General features: G+C 45.6%; 1 protein-coding gene across 2 annotated transcripts in view; it reads right to left on the bottom strand.

Moving 5' to 3' along the window:
• Positions 1–21,858, bottom strand: part of LOC120979688 (inter-alpha-trypsin inhibitor heavy chain H3-like) — a 66,372-nt gene that overhangs the window by 6,429 nt on the left and 38,085 nt on the right. The window contains exons 15-18 of one of the 2 annotated variants that reach the window (XM_040408595.1): positions 11,315–11,332; positions 10,902–10,922; positions 3,235–3,246; positions 3,017–3,049 (exon numbers count right to left, since the gene is read on the bottom strand). In XM_040408595.1, the coding sequence (XP_040264529.1) occupies positions 3,017–3,049; positions 3,235–3,246; positions 10,902–10,922; positions 11,315–11,332 (84 nt within the window). The remainder of the gene's footprint in view (positions 1–3,016; positions 3,050–3,234; positions 3,247–10,901; positions 10,923–11,314; positions 11,333–21,858) is intronic. The other variant, XM_040408596.1, reaches the window with a different exon arrangement.

Genomic DNA, 21,858 nt, shown 5'->3' with positions numbered 1-21,858 from the left:
AAATTCACATTCCATCCCCCTCCTCCACCCCCTATATCTATACAGCATCCGGCCACGGGTAGGTTTGCCTCATGCCCAGTGGGTTTTAATTTGGGGGGTGTGGGTCACGTGTATAACATAAAGAATACGCACTGCTGTCCAAATCTGAAAGGTAAGAAACATAAAGGCTTCCATTAGATACAAAGCTCACTGTCCAAATTATCACAACCCATTGAAAAGCTATAAAAAAAGGAAAGGAGAGGAGAGGAAATAAAAGGAGAAGAAAAGGAGAGGAAAGGAGAGGAGAGCAGAGGAAAAGAAAGGAGAGGAGAGTAAGGAAAGGAAAAGAGAAGAGAGGAAAGGAAAGGAAAAGAGAAAAGAGGAGAGGAAAGGAAACAAGAGGAGGGGAGAGAAAAGAAGAGGAGAGGAAAAGAGAAGAGAGGAAAGGAAAGCAAAGGAGAGGAGAGGAAAGAAGGGGAGAGGAGGGAAAGGGGGGAGGGGAGGAAAAGGAGAGGAAAGGAAATGAGAGCAGAGGAAAGATAAGAAGAGGAAAGGAGAGGAGAGAAAGGGAGAGCAGAAAAAATTAAAGGAAAGGAGAGAAGAGGGAAGATAAGAAGATGAAAAGAGGAAAAAAGAGAGCAGAAAAAAAAGGAAAGAAGAGGAAAGGAAGGAAGGGGAGAGGAAAGGAAAAAAGATAAGAGGAAAGGAGAGGAAAAGAAAGGAAAGAAAAGGAGACGAGAGGAGAGAAAAAGAAAGGAGAGGAAAAGAGAAGAGAGGAAAAGAGAGGGAAGGAAAGGAATTAAAAGAAAAGCAGAGGAAAGGAGAGCATAAGAAAGAAAAGGAGGGGACATGAGAGGAGAGAAAATGAAAGCAGAGAAAAGCAGAAGAGAGGAAAGGAGAGGAAAGGGGGGGAGAGGAAAGCAAAGAAGAGAAAAAGCAGAGGAAAGGAAAGAAGAGAAAATGAGAAGAAAGGAGAGCAGAAGAAAGGAGAGGAGAGGAAAAGAAAGAAGAGGAAAGGAGAGGAGGGGAAAGAAGATGAAAGGAAAGGAGAAGAAAGTAGAGCAAACAAGATGAGAGGAAAGGAGAGGAGAGAAAAGGAGAGCAGAGGAAAGGAGAGGAAAGCAAAGAAGAGGAAAAGAGATGAGAGGAAAGAAGAGGAAAGGAGAAGAAAAGAGAAAAGAGAGGAAAGGAGAAGAGAGGAAAGGAGAGGAAAAGAGGAGAGGAAAAGAGGAGAGGAAAAGAGGAGAGGAAAGGAAGGGGTGGAAAGGATAGGAGAGGAGAAGAAAGAAAAGGAGAGGACAGAAAAGTAGAGGAAAGAAAAGGAGAGGAGAGGGAAGAAGAGAAAAGGAGAGGAGGAAATGAAGAAGATGAGAGGAAAGTAGAGTAAAGGAAAGAAAAGCAGAGGAAAGGAAAGGAGAGCAGAAGAAAGGGGAGGAGAGGAAAGGAGAGAAAAAAAAAGGAGAGGAGAGAAGAGCAAAGGAGAGGAAAAGAGAAGAGAGGAAAGGAGAGGAGAGGAAAGAAAAGAAAAGGAGAGCAGAAGAAAGATAAGAAAAGGAAAGGAGAGCAGAGGAAAGAAGAGAAAATGAGGAGAGAAAATGAAAGCAGAGGAAAGGAGGGGAGAGGAAAAGAAAGGAAGGCAGAGGAAAAATTAGAAGAGGAAAGGAAAGCAGAAAAAAGGTTTTATGGGGAAAGGAAGAGGAAAGGAGAGGAGAGGAAAGAAAGAAGAGAAAAGGAGAGCAGAAGAAAGGACAGGGGAGAAAAAGAAAGAAGAGGAGGGGAAAGAAGATGAGAGGAAAGGAGAAGAAAGTAGAGCAAACAAGATGAGAGGAGAGAAAATGAGAGGAGAGGTGATCAGAGGAAAGGAGAGGAAAGAAATGGATAGGAGAGGAAAGGAGAGGAAAGGAAAGAAGAGGAAAGGAAAGAAGAGGAAAGGATAGTAAAAGAGAGGAAAGGAAAAGAGAAGAGAGGAAAGGAGAGGATAAGGAAATAAGAGGATAAGGAAATAAGAGGAAAAGAGAAAAGAGGAGAGTAAATGAAGGGGGTGGAAAGGAGAAGAGAAGAAAGGAAAGGAGAGGACAGAAAAGGAGAGGACAGAAAGGATAGAAGAAAGACGAGCAGAGGAAAGGAGAGGAGAGAAAAGGAGGGGAGAGGAAAGGAAAGCAGAGGAAAGATAAGAAGAGGAAAGGAGAGCAGAAAAAAAAAGAATAGGAAAGGAAGAAAGAGAAGAGGAAAGGAAAGGAGAAGAGAGAAAATTAGATATGAGGAAAGAAGAGGAAAGAAGATGATAGGAAAGGAGAGGAAAGGAGAGGAAAGGAGAGGAAAGGAGAGGAAAGGTAAGAAGAGCAGAAAAAATGGAGGAGAAGAAAGAGGATAAGAGGAAAGGAGAGGAGAGAAAAGGGGAGGAGAGCAGAAGAAAGGAGAAGAAAATAGAAGAGAGGAAAGGAGAGGAATGAAAAGGAAAGCAGAGGAAAGATAGGAAGAGGAAAAGAGAGCAGAGGAAAGATAAGAAGAGGAAAGGAGAACAAAAAAGGAAAGAAGAGGAAAGAAAGGAAGAGGAGAGGAGAGGAAAGGAGAGAAGAGAAGAGCAAAGAAGAGGAGAGGAAAGGAGAGCAAATGAGAGGAGAGGAAAGTAGAGTAAAGGAAAAGAGAGGAGAGGAAATTGTGACAAGATTATCAGGAGTTTTGGACATTTTTTTCAACCGTTTTAAAAAGTCTGGAAAAATGGGTGTGGCTAAGAGGTGCGCCAAATTTTTTAATGCCATGCACCATTTTCTGTTGCAAAATGTTGGTGTAATAGTACAGCAGCCTGGGGTTGTCATGAGTAAGAGGAAACTGTGAACAAATGTATCGTTACTCAGGCGCCTGTTGATAAAATTGCCACATTTTGCGTAATTTTTTTGCACTGTTCGCCACTAGTAATAAATCCCCTCCGCAGTCTGTTCATTGTTGGGGTTTTATATTAGGGGTCCCCTTGGGTGATGAGCCCCCCATGATCTACTGCAGCAGGTGGAAAAGATCCCCAACGGAACCAACTTACATGTCTGTGATCCGACTGTCGCCATTATATCCACTAAAACAGAAAAGAAGAGAGAAGATGTCAGCAAATTCACATTCCAGCCCCCTCCTCCACCAGTAGGTTTGCCTCATGCCCAGTGGGTTTTAATTTGGGGGGTGTTGGTCACTTTACACGTGGCATGTGCAATCCACACGAGGTCACAATGTAACAATTCAGTGTATAACATAAAGGATACGCACTGCTTTCCAAATCTGAAAGGTAAGAAACATAAAGGCTTCCATTAGATACAAAGCTCACTGTCCAAATTATCATAACCCATTGAAAAGCTATAAAAAAGGAAAGGAAAGGAGAGGGGAGGAAAGAAAAGGAGAGGAGAGGGAAGGAGAGGAAAAGAGAGGAGAGTTGAGGAAAGGAGAGGAGAGCAGAGGAAAAGAAAGGAGAGGAGAGTAAGGAAAGGAAAAGAGAAGAGAGGAAAGGAGAGGAAAAGAGAAAAGAGGAGAGGTAAGAAGAGGAGAGGAAAGGAGAGGAAACAAGAGGAGGGGAGAGCAAAGGAGAGGAGAGGAAAAGAGAAGAGAGGAAAGGAAAGCAAAGGAGAGGAGAGGACAGAAGGGGGAGGAGGGAAAGGGGAGGGAAAGGGGAGGAAAAGGAGAGGGAAGGAGAGGAAAAGAAATGAGAGCAGAGGAAAGATAAGAAGAGGAAAGGAGAGGAGAGAAAAGGAGAGCTGAAAAAAGGAAAGGAGAGAAGAGAGAAGATAGGAAGAGGAAAGGAGAGCAGAAAAAAGGAAAGAAGAGGAAAGGAAGGAAGGGGAGAGGAAAGGAAAGAAGATAAGAGGAAAGGAGAGGAAAATAAAGGAGAGAAAAGGAGATGAGAGGAGAGAAAAAGAAAGGAGAGGAAAAGAGAAGATAGGAAAGGAGAGGGAAGGATAGGAATTAAAGAAAAGCAGAGGAAAGGAGAGCATAATAAAGAAAAGGAGGGAAAATGAGAGGAGAGAAAATAAAAGCAGAGAAAAGGAGAAGAGAGGAAAGTAGAGGAGAGGAAAGGGGGGAGAGGAAAGCAAAGAAGAGAAAAAGCAGAAAAGCAGAGGAAAGGAAAGAAGAGAAAATGAGAGGAAAGGAGAGCAGAAGAAAGGAGAGGAGAGGAAAGGAGAGGAGGGGAAAGAAGATGAAAGGAAAGGAGAAGAAAGTAGAGCAAACAAGATGAGAGGAGAGGAGAGAACAGGAGAGCAGAGGAAAGGAGAGGAAAGCAAAGATGAGGAAAATAGATGAGAGGAAAGAAGAGAAAAGGAGAAGAAAAGAGAAGAGAAGAAAGGAGAGGAAAGGAAAGGAGAGGAAAAGAGGAGAGGAAAGGAAGGGGTGGAAAGGAGAGGAGAGGGAAGAAGAGAAAAGGAGAGGAGGAAATGAAGAAGAAGATGGGAGGAAAGTAGAGTAAAGGAAAGAAAAGCAGAGGAGAGGAAAGGAGAGCAGAAGAAAGGGGAGGAGAGGAAAGGAAAGGAAAGAAGAGGAAAGGAGAGAAAAGGAAAGGAGAGGAGAGAAGAGGAAAGGAGAGGAAAAGAGAAGAGAGGAAAGGAGAGGAGAGGAGAGGAAAGAAAAGGAGAGCAGAGGAAAGATAAGAAAAGGAAAGGAGAGCAGAGGAAAGAAGAGAAAATGAGGAGAGAAAAGGAAAGCAGAGGAAAGGAGGGGAGAGGAAAATAATGGAGAGCATGGGAAAAATTAGAAGAGGAAAGGAGAGCAGAAAAAAGGTTTTAAGGGGAAAGGAAGAGGAAAGGAGAGGAGAGGAAAGAAAGAAGAGAAAAGGAGAGCAGAAGAAAGGACAGGGGAGAAAAAGAAAGAAGAGGAGGGGAAAGAAGATGAGAGGAAAGGAGAAGAAAGTAGAGCAAACAAGATGAGAGGAGAGAAAATGAGAGGAGAGGTGAGCAGAGGAAAGGAAAGTAGAGGAAAGGAAAGAAGAGGAAAGGATAGTAAAAGAGAGGAAAGGAAAAGAGAAGAGAGGAAAGGAAATAAGAGGAAAAGAGAGGGAACGAGAAAAGGAGAGGAGAAGAAAGGAAAGGAGAGGACAGAAAAGGAGAGAAGAGAAAGGAGAGAAGAAAGACGAGTAGAGGAGAAGAGAGAAAAGGAGGGGAGAGGAAAGGAAAGCAGAGGAAAGATAAGAAGAGGAAATGAGAGCAGAAAAAGGAAATAATAGGAAAGGAAGGAAGAGAAGAGGAAAGGAAAGGAGAGGAGAGAAAATGAGATATGAGGAAAGAAGAGGAAAGAAGATGATAGGAAAGGAGAGGAAAGTAGAGTAAAGGAAAGAAGAGCAGAAAAAGTGGAGGAGAAGAAAGAGGATAAGAGGAAAGGAGAGGAGAGAAAAGGGGAGGAGAGCAGAAGAAAGGAGAAGAAAATAGAAGAGAGGAAAGGAGAGGAATGAAAAGGAGAGCAGAGGAAAGATAGGAAGAGGAAAAGAGAGCAGAGGAAAGGAGAAGAGAGGAAAGCAGAAGAGAGGAAAAGAGAGGAGAGGAAAGGAAAGAAAAAAAAAGGAATGGAGAGGAGAAAAAAGGAGGGGGGAAAGAAAAAGAAGAGCAGAGGAAAAATAAGAAGGAAAGGAGAGCAGAAAAAATTGAAAAATAGGAAAGGAAGGAAGAGGAAAGGAGAGGAGAGCGAAGGAGAGAAAAGGAGAGGAAATGAAAGGAGAGTAAAGGGGAAAAAAAGAAAAGGAGAGGAGAGGAAAGAAGATGATAGGAAAGGAGAGGAAAGTAAAGTAAATTATAGGAGAGCAGAAAAAAAGGGAGGAGAGGAAATAAGATAAGAGGAAAGGAGAGGAGAAGAAAGGAGATGAAAGGAAAGAAAAGAGAGGAAAAGAGAAGAGTAAAGGAAGGGGTGGAAAGGAGAGGAAAGAAGAGGAGAAGAAAGAATAGGAGAGAAAAGGAGAGGAGTGCAGAGGAAAGGAGAAGAAAAGAGAAGAGAGGAAATGAGAGGAAAGAAAAGAAGAGCAGAGGAAGGGAGAGAAAATAATGGGCAGAGGAAAGGAGAGGAGAGGAAAGGAAAGAAGAGGAAAGGAGAGAAGTAGAAAGGAAAGGAGAGGAAAGAAACAAGAGGAAAGGAGAGGAGGGGAAAGAAGAGCAGAGGAAAGCAAAGAAGAGGAAAGGAAAGAAAATGAGAGGAGTGGAGAGAAGATGGCAGGAAAGGACAGTAGAGGGAAGGAGATAAGAGGGAAGGAGAGGAAAAGAGAAGAGAGGAAAGGAGAGAGAAAGGAAAGGAGAGGAAAGCAAAGAAAAGGAGAGGAAAAGAGAAGAGTAAAGGAAGGGGTGGAAAGGAGAGAAGAGGAAAGGAAAGGAAAAAAGAGGAGAGGAAAGGAGAGAAGAGGCGAGGAGAGGGAAGGAGAGGAGAGGAAAGGAAGGGAGAGAAAAGGAGAGGAGTGGAAAGAAGAGGAGAAAAAGGGGAGGAGAGGAAAGGCGAGGAAAGAAGATGAGAGGAAAGGATAGAGGAAGAAAGGAGAGGCAAGGAAAGGGGAGCAGAGGAAAGGAGAGGAAAAAAGAGAAGAGAGGAAAGAAGAGTAAAAGAGAAGAGAGGAAAGGAAAAAACGAGAAGGAGAGGAAAGGAAAGGGAGCAGAGGAAAGATAAGAAAAGGAGAGTAGAGGAAAGGAGAGCAGAAAAAAAAGGAAACAGGAGATAAGGAAAGAAGAGGAGAGGAAAGGAGAGGAGAGCAAAGGAGAAGAGAGGAAAGGAGAGCAGAAGAAAGATAAGAAGAGGAAAGGAGAGCAGAAAAAAAGGAAAGCAAAGGAGAGGAAAGATAAGAAAAGGAGGAGGAGAGGAAAGGAGAGCAGAAAAAACGACAGGGGAGAAAAAGAAAGAAGAGGAGGGGAAAGAAGATATGAGGAAAGGAGAAGAAAGTAGAGCAAACAAGATGAGAGGAGAGAAAATGAGAGGAGAGGTGAGCAGAGGAAAGGAGAGGAAAGCAAAAAAGAGGAAAGAAAAGGATAGGAGAGGAAAGAAGATGGGAGGAAAGAAGAGGAAAGGAAAGGAAAGGAAAGAAAAGGAGATGAAAGGGAAAGGAAAGGGGAGGAAAAGAAAGAAGATGAAAGGAGAGTAAAAGAGAGGAAAGGAAAAGAGAAGATAGGAAAGTAAAGAAGAGGAAAGGAGAGGAAAAGAGAAAAGTGGAGAGTAAAGGAAGGGGGTGGAAAGGAGAGGAGAAGAAAGGAAAGGAGAGGACAGAAAAGGAGAGGAGAGAAGAAAAACGAGTAGAGGAAAGGAGAGGAGAGAAAATGAGGGGAGAGGAAAGGAAAGCAGAGGAAAGATAAGAAGAGGAAATGAGAGCTGAAAAAAGAAAGAATAGGAAAGGAAGGAAGAGAAGAGGAAAGGAGAGGAGAGAAAATGAGATATGAGGAAAGAAGAGGAGAAGAAAGGAGAGGAGAGAAAAGGGGAGGAGAGCAGAAGAAAGGAGAAGAAAATAGAAGAGAGGAAAGGAGAGGAATGAAAAGGAGAGCAGAGGAAAGATAGGAAGAGGAAAAGAGAGCAGAGGAAAGGAGAAGAGAGGAAAGTAGAAGAGAGGAAAAGAGAGGAGAGGAAAGGAAAGAAGAGGAAAGGAAGAGGAGAGGAGATAAAAGGAGGGGGGAAGGAAAGGAGAGCAGAGGAATAATAAGAAGGAAAGGAGAGCAGAAAAAACTGAAAAAATAGGAAAGGAAGGGAGAGGAGAGGGACGGAGAGAAAAGGAGAGGAAATGAAAGGAGAGTAAAGGAAAAAAAAGAAAAGGAGAGGAGAGGAAAGAAGATGATAAGAAAGGAGAGGAAAGTAAAGTAAATGATAGGAGAGCAGAAAAAAAGGGAGGAGAGGAATGAAGATAAGATGAAAGGAGAGGAGAAGAAAGGAGATGAAAGGAAAGAAAAGGAAAGGAGAGGAAAAGAGAAGAGTAAAGGAAGGGGTGGAAAGAAGGGGAAAGAAGAGGAGAAGAAAGGAGAGGAGATAAAGGGTGAGGAGTGCAGAGGAAAGGAGAAGAAAAGAGAAGAAAGGAAATGAGAGGAAAGAAAAGGAGAGCAGAGGAAAGGAGAGAAAATAAAAGTAGAGGAAAGGAGAGGAAAGGAAAGAAGAGGAAAGAGAGTAAAGGAAAGAAGATGAGAGGAAAGGAGAGAAGTAGAAAGTAAAGGAGAAGAAATAAATAAGATGGCAGGAAAGGAGAGGAAAGGAAAGGAGAGCAGAGGAAAGGAAAGGAAAGAAGAGGGAAGGAGAGGAAAAGAGAAGAGAGGAAAGGAGAGGAAAGATAAGGAGAGGAAAAGAGAAGAGAAGAGAGGAAAGGAGAGGGAAAGAAAAGGAGAGGAAAGGAAAGAAAAGGAGAGGAAAAGAGAAGAGTAAAGGAAGGGGTGGAAAGGAAAGGAGAGGAAATAAGAGGAGAGAAAAGGAAAAAAGAGGAGAGGAAAGGAGAGAAGTGTCGAGGAGAGGAAAGGGAAGGAGAGGAAAGGAAATGAGAGGAGAGGGAAGGAGACAAGAGTAAAGGAAAGGAGAGAAAAGGAGAGGAGTGGAAAGAAGAGGAGAAAAAGGGGAGGAGAGGAAAAAAGAGAAGAGAGGAAAGAAGAGGAAAAGAAAAGAGAGGAAAGTAAAGGAAAGAAAAGAGAAGGAGAGGAAAGGAAAGGGAGCAGAGGAAAGATAAAAAAAGGAGGAGAGGAAAAGGAGAGCAGAGAGAGGAAAGGAGAGCAGAAAAAAGGTTTTATGGGGAAAGGAAGAGGAAAGGAGAAGAGAGTAAAGAAAGAAGAGAAAAGGAGAGCAGAAGAAAGGACAGGGGAGAAAAAGAAAGAAGAGGAGGGGAAAGAAGATGAGAGGAAAGGAGAAGAAAGTAGAGCAAACAAGATGAGAGGAGAGAAAATGAGAGGAGAGGTGAGCAGAGGAAAGGAGAGGAAAGCAAAAAAGACGAAGGAAAAGCATAGGAGAGGAAAGAAGATGGGAGGAAAGGAGAGGAAAGGAAAAGAGAGCAGATGAAAGGAGAGGGGAAAAAAAGGAGAGGAAAGGAAAGAAGAGGAAAGGAGAGTAAAAGAGAGGAAAGGAAAAGAGAAGAGAGGAAAGTAAAGAAGAGGAAAGGAGAGGAAAAGAACAAAGAGGAGAGTAAAGGAAGGGGGTGGAAAGGAGAGGAGAAGAAGGGAAAGGAGAGGACAGAAAAGGAGAGGAGAGAAAGGAGAGGAGAGAAAGGAGGGGAGAGGAAAGGAAAGCAGCGGAAAGATAAGAAGAGGAAAGGAGAGCAGAAAAAAAGAAAGAATAGGAAAGGAAGGAAGAGGAGAGGAAAGGAGAGGAGAGAAAATTAGATATGAGGAAAGAAGAGGAAAGACGATGATAGGAAAGGAGAGGAAAGTAGAGTAAAGTAAAGAAGAGCAGAAAAAGTGGAGGAGAGGAAAGAGGATAAGAGGAAAGGAGAGGAGAGAAAAGGGTAGGAGAGCAAAAGAAAGGAGAAGAAAATAGAAGAGAGGAAAGGAGAGGAATGAAAAGGAGAGCAGAGGAAAGATAAGAAGAGGAAAAGAGAGAAGAGGAAAGGATAAAGAGAGGAAAAGAGAGGAGAGGAAAGGAGGGGAGAGGAAAGGAAAGAAGAGGAGAAAAAAGGAGGGGGATGGAAAGGAGAGCAGAGGAATAATAAGAAGAAAAGGAGAGCAGAAAAAATAGGAAAGGAAGGAAGAGGAAAGGAGAGGAGAGGGAAGGAGAGAAAAGGAGAGGAAATGAAAGGAGAGTAAAGGAAAAAAAAGAAAAGGAGAGCAAAGAAGATGATAGGAAAGGAGAGGAAAGTAAAGTAAATGATAGGAGAGCAGAAAAAAAGAGAGGAAAGGAGAGGAAAGAAGATAAGAGGAAAGGAGAGGAGATGAAAGGAAAGGAAAGGAGAGGAAAAGAGAAAAGAGAAGAGTAAAGGAAGGGGTGGAAAGGAGAGGAAAGAAGAGGAGAAGAAAGGAGAGGAGAGAAAAGGAGAGGAGTGCAGAGGAAAGGAGAAGAAAAGAGAAGAGAGGAAATGAGAGGAAAGAAAAGAAGAGCAAAGGAAAGGAGAGAAAATAAAAGCAGAGGAAAGGATAGGAGAGGAAAGGAAAGAAGAGGAGAGGAAAGAGAGTAAAGGAAAGAAGAGGAGAGGAAAGAGAGTAAAGGAAAGAAAAAGGAGAGGAATGGAGAGAAGTAGAAAGGAAAGGAGAGGAAAGAAATAAGAGGAGAGGAGTGGAAAGAAGAGGAGAAATAGGGGAGGAGAGGAAAGGCGAGGAAAGAAGATGAGAGGAAAGGAGAGAAGAAGAAAGGAGAGGCAAGGAAAGGGGAGCAGAGAAAAGGAGAGGAAAAAAGAGAAGCGAGGAAAGAAGAGGAAAAGAGAAGAGAGGAAAGTAAAGGAAAGAAGAGAGAAGGAGAGGAAAGGAAAGGGAGTAGAGGAAAGATAAGAAAAGGAGAGTAGAGGAAAGGAGAGCAGAAAGAAAAAGGAAACAGGAGATAAGGAAGGAAGAGGAGAGGAAAGGAGAAGAGAGGAAAGGAGAGCAGAAGAAAGATAAGAAGAGGAAAGGAGAGCAGAAAAAAAGGAAAGAAAAGCAAAGGAAGGAAAAGGAGAGGAAACGAAAGGAAAGGAGAGGAGATAAAAGGAAAGCAAAGGAGAGGAAAGGAGAGCAAAGGAAAGATAGGAAAAGGAGAGGAAAGGAGAGCAGAAAGAGGAAAGGAGAGAAAAGGAAAAGAGAGTAAAGGTGAGGAAAGGAGAGCAGAGGAAAGATAAGAAGAGGGAAGAAGAGCAGGAAAAAAAAGGAAGGAAGAGGAGAGGAGAGGAAAGAAGAGCAGATGAAAGGAAAGAAGAGGAAAGGAGAGGAAAAGACAGGGAAGGAGAGCAGAGTAGATGAGAGAAAAGGAAAGGAGAGGAGAGAAATTAGAGGAAAGGACAGCAGAGAAAAGGAAAGGAGAGGATTGGGGGAGGGGAGTGGGTCGGGCTAAGTACTTACTTTCCATCAAGTCGTAGTGTCCTGGAGGGAGAGAAAGAAACGCAATCAGACAAAGGTTTGTAAAGAATCAGATGACATTGCATCTTCATGTACAAGAGTCTGTATATACGTTGACATTATATCAGCATTGCATGGCAATGTTATTTTGGGGTAATATGTTGGCATGGTTCTATAATGTGCACCATTTAGACAGGATGTGGTATGGTGATATTATTTGAGTACTGTAAAACATTGGCATTTTGACACTTTATAGCGGTACTATATTGACATTATTGGTCACTATGAGACTGTTATTTTTCCACTCTGTGGCAGTATGTGGGTTCTATATGACATAGTTATAAGGCACAGTATGGAGGTACTATTTGCAATAAAACAAAGGTGAAAAATAAAATAAAAAAAATTCCAGATCTTACCGAAATAATGTGAGTCTTCTGTTAAAAAGAATTGTATAATGTTAGAAACACAAGTGATCAAATGTGCGTGCATCCCCCCAAAGATAAAAAAAAACCAGAACAAATAAATACAATTTTTAGTAAAAATACAAAAATTTGTATCATACTAGAGCCCCAATTCCAAATAATGTGGGACACAGTGTAAAATATAGGTAAATAGAATCGAACCACAGAACACGTATCGGATGATGAAAGGAAGACATTTTACAGTTACATGAAAAAAAATAAAAATAATTTAGAACTTGTTGGCAGTGACACATCTCAAATAAGTTGGGACGGGGCAACAAAAGGCTAGAAAAGTAACTGGTATAAATAAAAAAAAACAGCTGTAAGAACAATCTGCAATGACTGGGTCTAAAAATTGCATCTTGGGGCAGAGTCTCTCAGAATCTGGCCAGAGGTCACCAATCGTGAAAAACTGTGGCTAAAAGTTGTGGAAAAGTTTCAGAAGAACGTTCCTCAAAGTGAAATTGCACATACTTCAAATATTCTCCATTTACAGTACATAACATTATCAAAAGATTCAGAGAATCTAGAAAAATCCATGTGCACAAGAGACAAGGCTGACGGTGTGTACAGGATCCTCCTAATCTACGGGCTCTTAGGCGGCACTGCATTAAAACCAGGCAGGTTCTGTACTGGAAATCACTGTAAGGTCTCAGGAACACATCCAGAGATCACTGCATGGGCTCAGGAACACTTCCAGGTATCACTGCATGGATTCAGGAACATTCCAGAAATCACTGCATGGGTTCAGTAACATTCCAGATATCACTGCATGGGCTCAGGAACACATCCAGGTATCACTGCATGGGTTCAGGAACATTCCAGAAATCACTGCATGGGCTCAGGGACACTTCCAGATATCACTGCATGGGTTCAGGAACACATCCAGGTATCACTGCATGGGTTCAGGAACATTCCAGAAATCACTGCATGGGTTCAGGAACATTCCAGAAATCACTGCATGGGTTCAGGAACATTCCAGAAATCACTGCATGGGTTCAGGAACATTGCAGATATCACTGCATGGGCTCAGGAACACATCCAGATATCACTGCATGGGCTCAGGAACATTCCAGAGATCACTGCATGGGCTCAGGAACACTTCCAGGTATCACTGCATGGGTTCAGGAACATTCCAGAAATCACTGCATGGGTTCAGGAACATTCCAGAAATCACTGCATGGGTTCAGGAACATTCCAGAAATCACTGCATGGGTTCAGGAACATTGCAGATATCACTGCATGGGCTCAGGAACACATCCAGATATCACTGCATGGGCTCAGGAACATTCCAGAGATCACTGCATGGGCTCAGGAACACTTCCAGGTATCACTGCATGGGTTCAGGAACATTCCAGAAATCACTGCATGGGTTCAGGAACATTCCAGAAATCACTGCATGGCTTCAGGAACATTGCAGATATCACTGCATGGGCTCAGGAACACATCCAGATATCACTGCATGGGCTCAGGAACATTCTAGAAATCACTGCATGGGCTCAGGAACACATCCAGAAATCATTGTCTGTGAATATAGTTCTCTGTGCCATCCAAAAATGCAGGTATCACGAGAAGTCATATGTCACCCCGATCAAGAAACCGCCGGCATCTTCTCTGGGCCAAAGCTCATTTAAAAACTTTTCTGTGGTCGGATGAATCAGACTTTGAATTTCTTTTTGGAAACCATGTGCGCTGTGTTCTGCGGACTCGAGGAGATGGACCATCCAGCTTTTATATATGCACAGTTCAAAGGCCTGCATCTCTGAAGGTAGGGGGTGGCATTAATGCCTCTGTAGTGGGCAGCTTACACATCTGGAAACGCGATGAACAGTGTATAGAGGTTGCATCATGCAGTGTCCCGCTATGTGCTATATGTGGGCACTTTAAACTTTTGCTGCTAACTGTCATATTTAATGTATTGTATTTCCTAATATCAGGCTGGCATTGTCATTACATCTAGTTGCCCCTAGGTGGTGCTGGCGCCACATAATATATATAGTCTGTTTTTTTTTTTATAAAGTTGAGTGTTCGAGACGTAGCCGCCTTTCTTTCCTCTGGACCCTGATCAAGCCTGGAGAGGACAGACCAAGTAGTTACAGCAGCCCAGCACAGACAAGTGAGTCTATGAACGAATATAAAGCAAGTCTAGTGAAGATTAGAGCTGAGTCTAGCCAAGGGACTTCACAAGCACCAGTGACCAGGAGGAACCTGGATACAACTGGATAATTAGTGCGCAGAATTATCCTTTTTCACTAAATGCCTTCTGGGACATAGTGGACCTGAATATTTCAGGAGAGCATCCTGCAAGAAATAATGTAGCAGAGAGTTTGCCTGCCACGAGGGAGAACGCCCTTATTGGATTGCTCAATATAAAAGTAAGGAAACCATTATATTCAGTACCTGAGTGCTAGAGATTGGACTTAGTGCAAAACTATTTAAGCAAGAACTGTCATTCTGCCTGCCAAAGCTAAAGTCTGGAGAGAACTCCTCAACTGACAATTGCTAGACCTGTTATAGGAATTCCACTTGAACCAACATCTGGATTATTGCTTTTGCTGTATTAATGAACTGTAAGAACTGCCCTGAGACGATTGATTCAGTAAATGTTCAACTGTTTCTACTACAACTAACTCCTCATCCTCTCTACTACTCTCAACATTTGCACCTCACGAACACAGGGACCCAGCCACCAAAGCACCTTAAACACCTACACCATCAAGGGCACCTCAACTTCCATCTGGCTGGTGTTCCCTGTAATAGAGAGTGTCCCGGAGGATTTAGTGCTGTCTTCCCCATCACTGCACGCCGGCAAGAGAGGCTCTGCTAACCGTGAGTAAATGAACTACTACCCCCATCGGCCCACCGTAGCCTCACGTGTTGCCCCTTCGGACCCGGTCGCTGCAATAATTAAATTGCATATTTCAGCAAGACAATGCTAAACCGCATACTGCAGCCATCACAACAGCAAGGCTTCACAGAAGAAGACTCCGGGAGCTGAACCGACCGCCTGCAGTACTGACCTTTCACCAATAAGGCTACTCTCACACTAGTGGCAGCCTTCTCCAGCAGGGGAACAGCCTGCTGGATCCGTGCTGCCGCTAGTGCATGCGTGCTGCCGGAGGTCCACTCTGGTCCCATGTAGTTTTACTTCGGCCGCCTCTCGGCATGTTTGCCGTGCTGCCGTCGGACCTCCGGCCCGCCCCCATTATAGTCAATGGGGCCGGAGCGGACCTCCGGCGGCACGTGTGCACTAGCGGCAGCACGGATCCAGCAGGCTGTTCCCCTGCCGGAGAAGGCTGCCGCTGGTGTGAAAGTAGCCTAAAGGAAAAATCTGACAAGGACGACCCCTGACTGTGGAGCAGCGAGAATCCGATACCAAACCAGAATGGGAAGACATTCCTCTCCCAGAACTCCAGCTGGACTCTTTACTTCCCAGATTGATGGTAAAAGAAGACGGGATGCTACACAATGGTGGACACAACCCCGTCCCAACTTTTCCGGGCTGTGTTGCTGCTAGTGTTGAGAGAAGAGAAGCATTCAAAGCGGAATTCGGTCCAAAGTTTAGGAAAACTTCGATTTGCAATGAATCCGAATTACCTCATGCTTCATGGTAACAAATCAGTTTTCCTATAACGGCGACTGCACGTGTTACAAAGCGAAAGTAAGTGTAGAGGAGACAAGCCCGGGAACGCGAGATCACCCATAATGCTGTGCATTATTACATGAAAGGCAACCGCGGTTCTTCACTGCAGTAAAGCCACAACCTGCCCACAGCACGGCCGCTCCGTGTGGGAGTACCCGAAGGCAGAGCGGCCTCGGTATACCTGACTTATAGCAATTCGGGACTAATCTAATTTCTTGTGGAAATTTGGCAAAGCTGCTGAATCAAATTTTTTTAAAACTTTGCTCATCTCTAGTTGCTGCCATCAAATTCTAAATGTGTTATTAATTTTAATGAAATGGTAAAATGTCTCCTTTCTGATCTGTTCTATGATCTATTGTGAATAAACTACGGGTCTATGAGATTTACAGATCACTGCCTTCTGATTCTATGCAGTATCCTACTCCACGACTTGGGATCAAATTGTTCATTCAGATAAATACGGTGCATTCCCCATTATGTTACTGGCAAATACAGACATGGAAAGGATAAGAAAGAAAAACCACACCTCCTGCCACGCCCACTCCATCCCACAGCCCCACCCCTGCTTAGTCTAGGAGATCATAATAGCTGCCATGGTGTTTCTCTATGTCGATATGTGATTGGCTACTACTGACCACATGACACACCTTACTGACCACATGACACACCTTACCGACCACATGACACACCTTACCGACCACATGACACACCTTACCGACCACATGACACACCTTACCGACCACATGACACACCTTACCGACCACATGACACACCTTACCGACCACATGACACACCTTACCGACCACATGACACACCTTACCGACCACATGACACACCTTACCGACCACATGACACACCTTACCGACCACATGACACACCTTACCGACCACATGACACACCTTACCGACCACATGACACACCTTACCGACCACATGACACACCTTACCGACCACATGACACACCTTACCGACCACATGACACACCTTACAGACCACATGACACACCTTACAGACCACATGACACACCTTACTGACCACATGACACACCTTACTGACCACATGACACACCTTACTGACCACATGACACACCTTACTGACCACATGACACACCTTACTGACCACATGACACACCTTACTGACCACATGACACACCTTACAGACCACATGACACACCTTACAGACCACATGACACACCTTACTGACCACATGACACACATTACAGACCACATGACACACACTACTGGATTCGCAGTATTCTTTAACTGTGTCAGATAAATGTATAAACTTTATGAGAATCTTAAGAACCCTCCAGATTACAGAACAGACACAATAAGATTGTAATCCCTCGCGGGCAGGGCCCTCTCTCCTTCTGTACCAGACTGTAGCTCGTCTTGTTCATGCTTAGTGCACATGCCTGTATTATGTATGTGCACCGCTTATCATATGTACAGCGCTATGGGATGAATGGCGCATTAATAATAATAATAATAATAATAATAATAATAAGATCTCACATCTACAAAGCAGACAATGGGGGACACTAAACAAGACCTGCACTCCCATCATCTGGACTCCATGTGCCAGAAACTGAAGCCTACCCCAGCCAGGGACTGGCACAGACTTGATCTATAACGTAAAGTTTCTAGCAAAAATTAAATAATAAAAATAAAATCTTTATAGGCACGCCACCTTCTGGACAATGTATGTCAGCGCGCCTTATATAATGAAAATAAAAACGGTACAATTAATTTGCATAACAATAAATACAATAAGATTGGATAAATAAATGACCAACAATACTTGTTAATTATTCATCCTCAACTTCAGTAATTGTGGAGGATCAGTAATTAACAATCGATACAATATGCGGATAAATCTTCACAAGTTCACAATGAATACACCTGAAGGTCTCAATCCCAACTCATCACAATTCATCAACATGATTAAAAATATGTATCAAAATAACAAAACAGTAAAATCCATGGCTGAGGTCTGGTAAACACAATTGAGGCGATTATATCCAATTCATATGCTTCACATGTCAGTATTTCATTGGTTAGATCCCCTGGCGGATATTCCGCTGTTTATGCCGAGTGCAGTAGTAAGTCTCCACACAGCGCATTACTTTGGTAGTAGTTTGCCTAAGTGGTCGTGCTCACAGATACAGAGGGAAGCTGCATACCCCTCTCTCACAGCATGCAGTCTCACAGGTACAGAGGGAAGCTGCATACCCCTCTCTCACAGCATGCAGTCTCACAGATACATAGGGAAGCTGCATACCCCTCTCTCACAGCATGCAGTCTCACAGATACATAGGGAAGCTGCATACCCCTCTCTCACAGCATGCAGTCTCACAGATACAGAGGGAAGCTGCATACCCCTCTCTCACAGCCTGCAGTCTCACAGATACAGAGGGAAGCTGCATACCCCTCTCACACGGCATGCAGTCTCACAGGTACAGAGGGAAGCTGCATACCCCTCTCTCACAGCATGCAGTCTCACAGATACAGAGGGAAGCTGCATACCCCTCTCACACGGCATGCAGTCTCACAGATACAGAGGGAAGCTGTATACCCCTCTCTCACGGCATGCAGTCTCACAGATACAGAGGGAAGCTGCATACCCCTCTCTCACAGCATGCAGTCTCACAGATACAGAGGGAAGCTGCATACCCCCCTCTCACAGCATGCAGTCTCACAGATACAGAGGGAAGCTGCATACCCCTCTCTCACGGCATGCAGTCTCACAGATACAGAGGGAAGCTGCATACCCCTCTCTCACAGCATGCAGTCTCACAGATACATAGGGAAGCTGCATACCCCTCTCTCACAGCATGCAGTCTCACAGATACATAGGGAAGCTGCATACCCCTCTCTCACAGCATGCAGTCTCACAGATACAGAGGGAAGCTGCATACCCCTCTCTCACAGCCTGCAGTCTCACAGATACAGAGGGAAGCTGCATACCCCTCTCACACGGCATGCAGTCTCACAGGTACAGAGGGAAGCTGCATACCCCTCTCTCACAGCATGCAGTCTCACAGATACAGAGGGAAGCTGCATACCCCTCTCACACGGCATGCAGTCTCACAGGTACAGAGGGAAGCTGCATACCCCTCTCTCACAGCATGCAGTCTCACAGATACAGAGGGAAGCTGCATACCCCTCTCACACGGCATGCAGTCTCACAGATACAGAGGGAAGCTGTATACCCCTCTCTCACGGCATGCAGTCTCACAGATACAGAGGGAAGCTGCATACCCCCCTCTCACAGCATGCAGTCTCACAGATACAGAGGGAAGCTGCATACCCCTCTCTCACAGCATGCAGTCTCACAGATACAGAGGGAAGCTGCATACCCCTCTCTCACAGCATGCAGTCTCACAGATACAGAGGGAAGCTGCATACCCCTCTCTCACAGCATGCAGTCTCACATATACAGAGGGAAGCTGCATACCCCTCTCACACGGCCTGCAGTCTCACAGATACAGAGGGAAGCTGCATACCCCTCTCTCACAGCATGCAGTCTCACAGATACAGAGGGAAGCTGCATACCCCTCTCTCACGGCATGCAGTCTCACAGATACAGAGGGAAGCTGCATACCCCTCTCTCACAGCATGCAGTCTCACAGATACAGAGGGAAGCTGCATACCCCTCTCTCACAGCATGCAGTCTCACAGATACAGAGGGAAGCTGCATACCCCTCTCTCACGGCATGCAGTCTCACAGATACAGAGGGAAGCTGCATACCCCTCTCTCACGGCATGCAGTCTCACAGATACAGAGGGAAGCTGCATACCCCTCTCTCACAGCATGCAGTCTCACAGATACAGAGGGAAGCTGCATACCCCTCTCTCACAGCATGCAGTCTCACAGATACAGAGGGAAGCTGCATACCCCTCTCTCACAGCATGCAGTCTCACAGATACAGAGGGAAGCTGCATACCCCTCTCTCACAGCCTGCAGTCTCACAGGTACAGAGGGAAGCTGCATACCCCTCTCTCACAGCATGCAGTCTCACAGATACAGAGGGAAGCTGCATACCCCTCTCTCACAGCATGCAGTCTCACAGATACAGAGGGAAGCTGCATACCCCTCTCTCACAGCATGCAGTCTCACAGATACAGAGGGAAGCTGCATACCCCTCTCTCACGGCATGCAGTCTCACAGATACAGAGGGAAGCTGCATACCCCTCTCTCACGGCATGCAGTCTCACAGATACAGAGGGAAGCTGCATACCCCTCTCTCACGGCATGCAGTCTCACAGATACAGAGGGAAGCTGCATACCCCTCTCTCACGGCATGCAGTCTCACAGATACAGAGGGAAGCTGCATACCCCTCTCTCACAGCATGCAGTCTCACAGGTACAGAGGGAAGCTGCATACCCCTCTCTCACAGCATGCAGTCTCACAGATACAGAGGGAAGCTGCATACCCCTCTCACACGGCATGCAGTCTCACAGGTACAGAGGGAAGCTGCATACCCCTCTCTCACAGCATGCAGTCTCACAGATACAGAGGGAAGCTGCATACCCCTCTCACACGGCATGCAGTCTCACAGATACAGAGGGAAGCTGTATACCCCTCTCTCACGGCATGCAGTCTCACAGATACAGAGGGAAGCTGCATACCCCTCTCTCACAGCATGCAGTCTCACAGATACAGAGGGAAGCTGCATACCCCTCTCTCACAGCATGCAGTCTCACAGATACAGAGGGAAGCTGCATACCCCTCTCTCACAGCATGCAGTCTCACAGATACAGAGGGAAGCTGCATACCCCTCTCTCACAGCATGCAGTCTCACATATACAGAGGGAAGCTGCATACCCCTCTCTCACAGCATGCAGTCTCACAGATACAGAGGGAAGCTGTATACCCCTCTCTCACGGCATGCAGTCTCACAGATACAGAGGGAAGCTGCATACCCCTCTCTCACGGCATGCAGTCTCACAGATACAGAGGGAAGCTGCATACCCCTCTCTCACGGCATGCAGTCTCACAGATACAGAGGGAAGCTGCATACCCCTCTCTCACAGCATGCAGTCTCACAGATACAGAGGGAAGCTGCATACCCCTCTCTCACAGCATGCAGTCTCACAGATACAGAGGGAAGCTGCATACCCCTCTCTCACGGCATGCAGTCTCACAGATACAGAGGGAAGCTGCATACCCCTCTCTCACGGCATGCAGTCTCACAGATACAGAGGGAAGCTGCATACCCCTCTCTCACAGCATGCAGTCTCACAGATACAGAGGGAAGCTGCATACCCCTCTCTCACAGCATGCAGTCTCACAGATACATAGGGAAGCTGCATACCCCTCTCTCACGGCATGCAGTCTCACAGATACAGAGGGAAGCTGCATACCTCTCTCTCACGGCATGCAGTCTCACAGATACAGAGGGAAGCTGCATACCCCTCTCTCACAGCATGCAGTCTCACAGATACAGAGGGAAGCTGCATACCCCTCTCTCACAGCATGCAGTCTCACAGATACAGAGGGAAGCTGCATACCCCCCTCTCACGGCATGCAGTCTCACAGATACAGAGGGAAGCTGCATACCCCTCTCTCACGGCATGCAGTCTCACAGATACAGAGGGAAGCAGCATACCCCTCTCTCACAGCATGCAGTCTCACAGATACAGAGGGAAGCTGCATACCCCTCTCTCACAGCATGCAGTCTGACAGATACAGAGGGAAGCTGCATACCCCTCTCTCACGGCATGCAGTCTGACAGATACAGAGGGAAGCTGCATACCCCCCTCTCACAGCATGCAGTCTCACAGATACAGAGGGAAGCTGCATACCCCTCTCTCACGGCATGCAGTCTCACAGGTACAGAGGGAAGCTGCATACCCCTCTCTCACAGCATGCAGTCTCACAGATACAGAGGGAAGCTGCATACCTCTCTCTCACAGCATGCAGTCTCACAGATACAGAGGGAATCTGCATACCCCTCTCTCACGGCATGCAGTCTCACAGATACAGAGGGAAGCTGCATACCCCTCTCTCACAGCATGCAGTCTCACAGGTACAGAGGGAAGCTGCATACCCCTCTCTCACGGCATGCAGTCTCACAGATACAGAGGGAAGCTGCATACCCCCCTCTCACAGCATGCAGTCTCACAGATACAGAGGGAAGCTGCATACCCCTCTCTCACGGCATGCAGTCTCACAGATACAGAGGGAAGCCATACCCCTCTCTCACGGCATGCAGTCTCACAGATACAGAGGGAAGCTGCATACCCCTCTCTCACAACATGCAGTCTCACAGATACAGAGGGAAGCAGCATACCCCTCTCTCACGGCATGCAGTCTCACAGATACAGAGGGAAGCTGCATACCCCTCTCTCACAGCATGCAGTCTCACAGATACAGAGGGAAGCTGCATACCCCTCTCTCACAGCATGCAGTCTCACAGATACAGAGGGAAGCTGCATACCCCTCTCTCACGGCATGCAGTCTCACAGATACAGAGGGAAGCTGCATACCCCCCTCTCACAGCATGCAGTCTCACAGATACAGAGGGAAGCTGCATACCCCTCTCTCACGGCATGCAGTCTCACAGATACAGAGGGAAGCCATACCCCTCTCTCACGGCATGCAGTCTCACAGATACAGAGGGAAGCTGCATACCCCTCTCTCACAACATGCAGTCTCACAGATACAGAGGGAAGCAGCATACCCCTCTCTCACGGCATGCAGTCTCACAGATACAGAGGGAAGCTGCATACCCCTCTCTCACAGCATGCAGTCTCACAGATACAGAGGGAAGCTGCATACCCCTCTCTCACAGCATGCAGTCTCACAGATACAGAGGGAAGCTGCATACCCCTCTCTCACAGCATGCAGTCTC

The sequence above is a fragment of the Bufo bufo genome, chromosome 9 (assembly GCF_905171765.1).
Source record: "Bufo bufo chromosome 9, aBufBuf1.1, whole genome shotgun sequence".
NCBI lineage: Eukaryota > Metazoa > Chordata > Amphibia > Anura > Bufonidae > Bufo > Bufo bufo.
The sequence above is the reverse complement of the archived record's forward strand: the minus strand, read 5'-3'. Positions and strand labels throughout refer to the sequence as shown.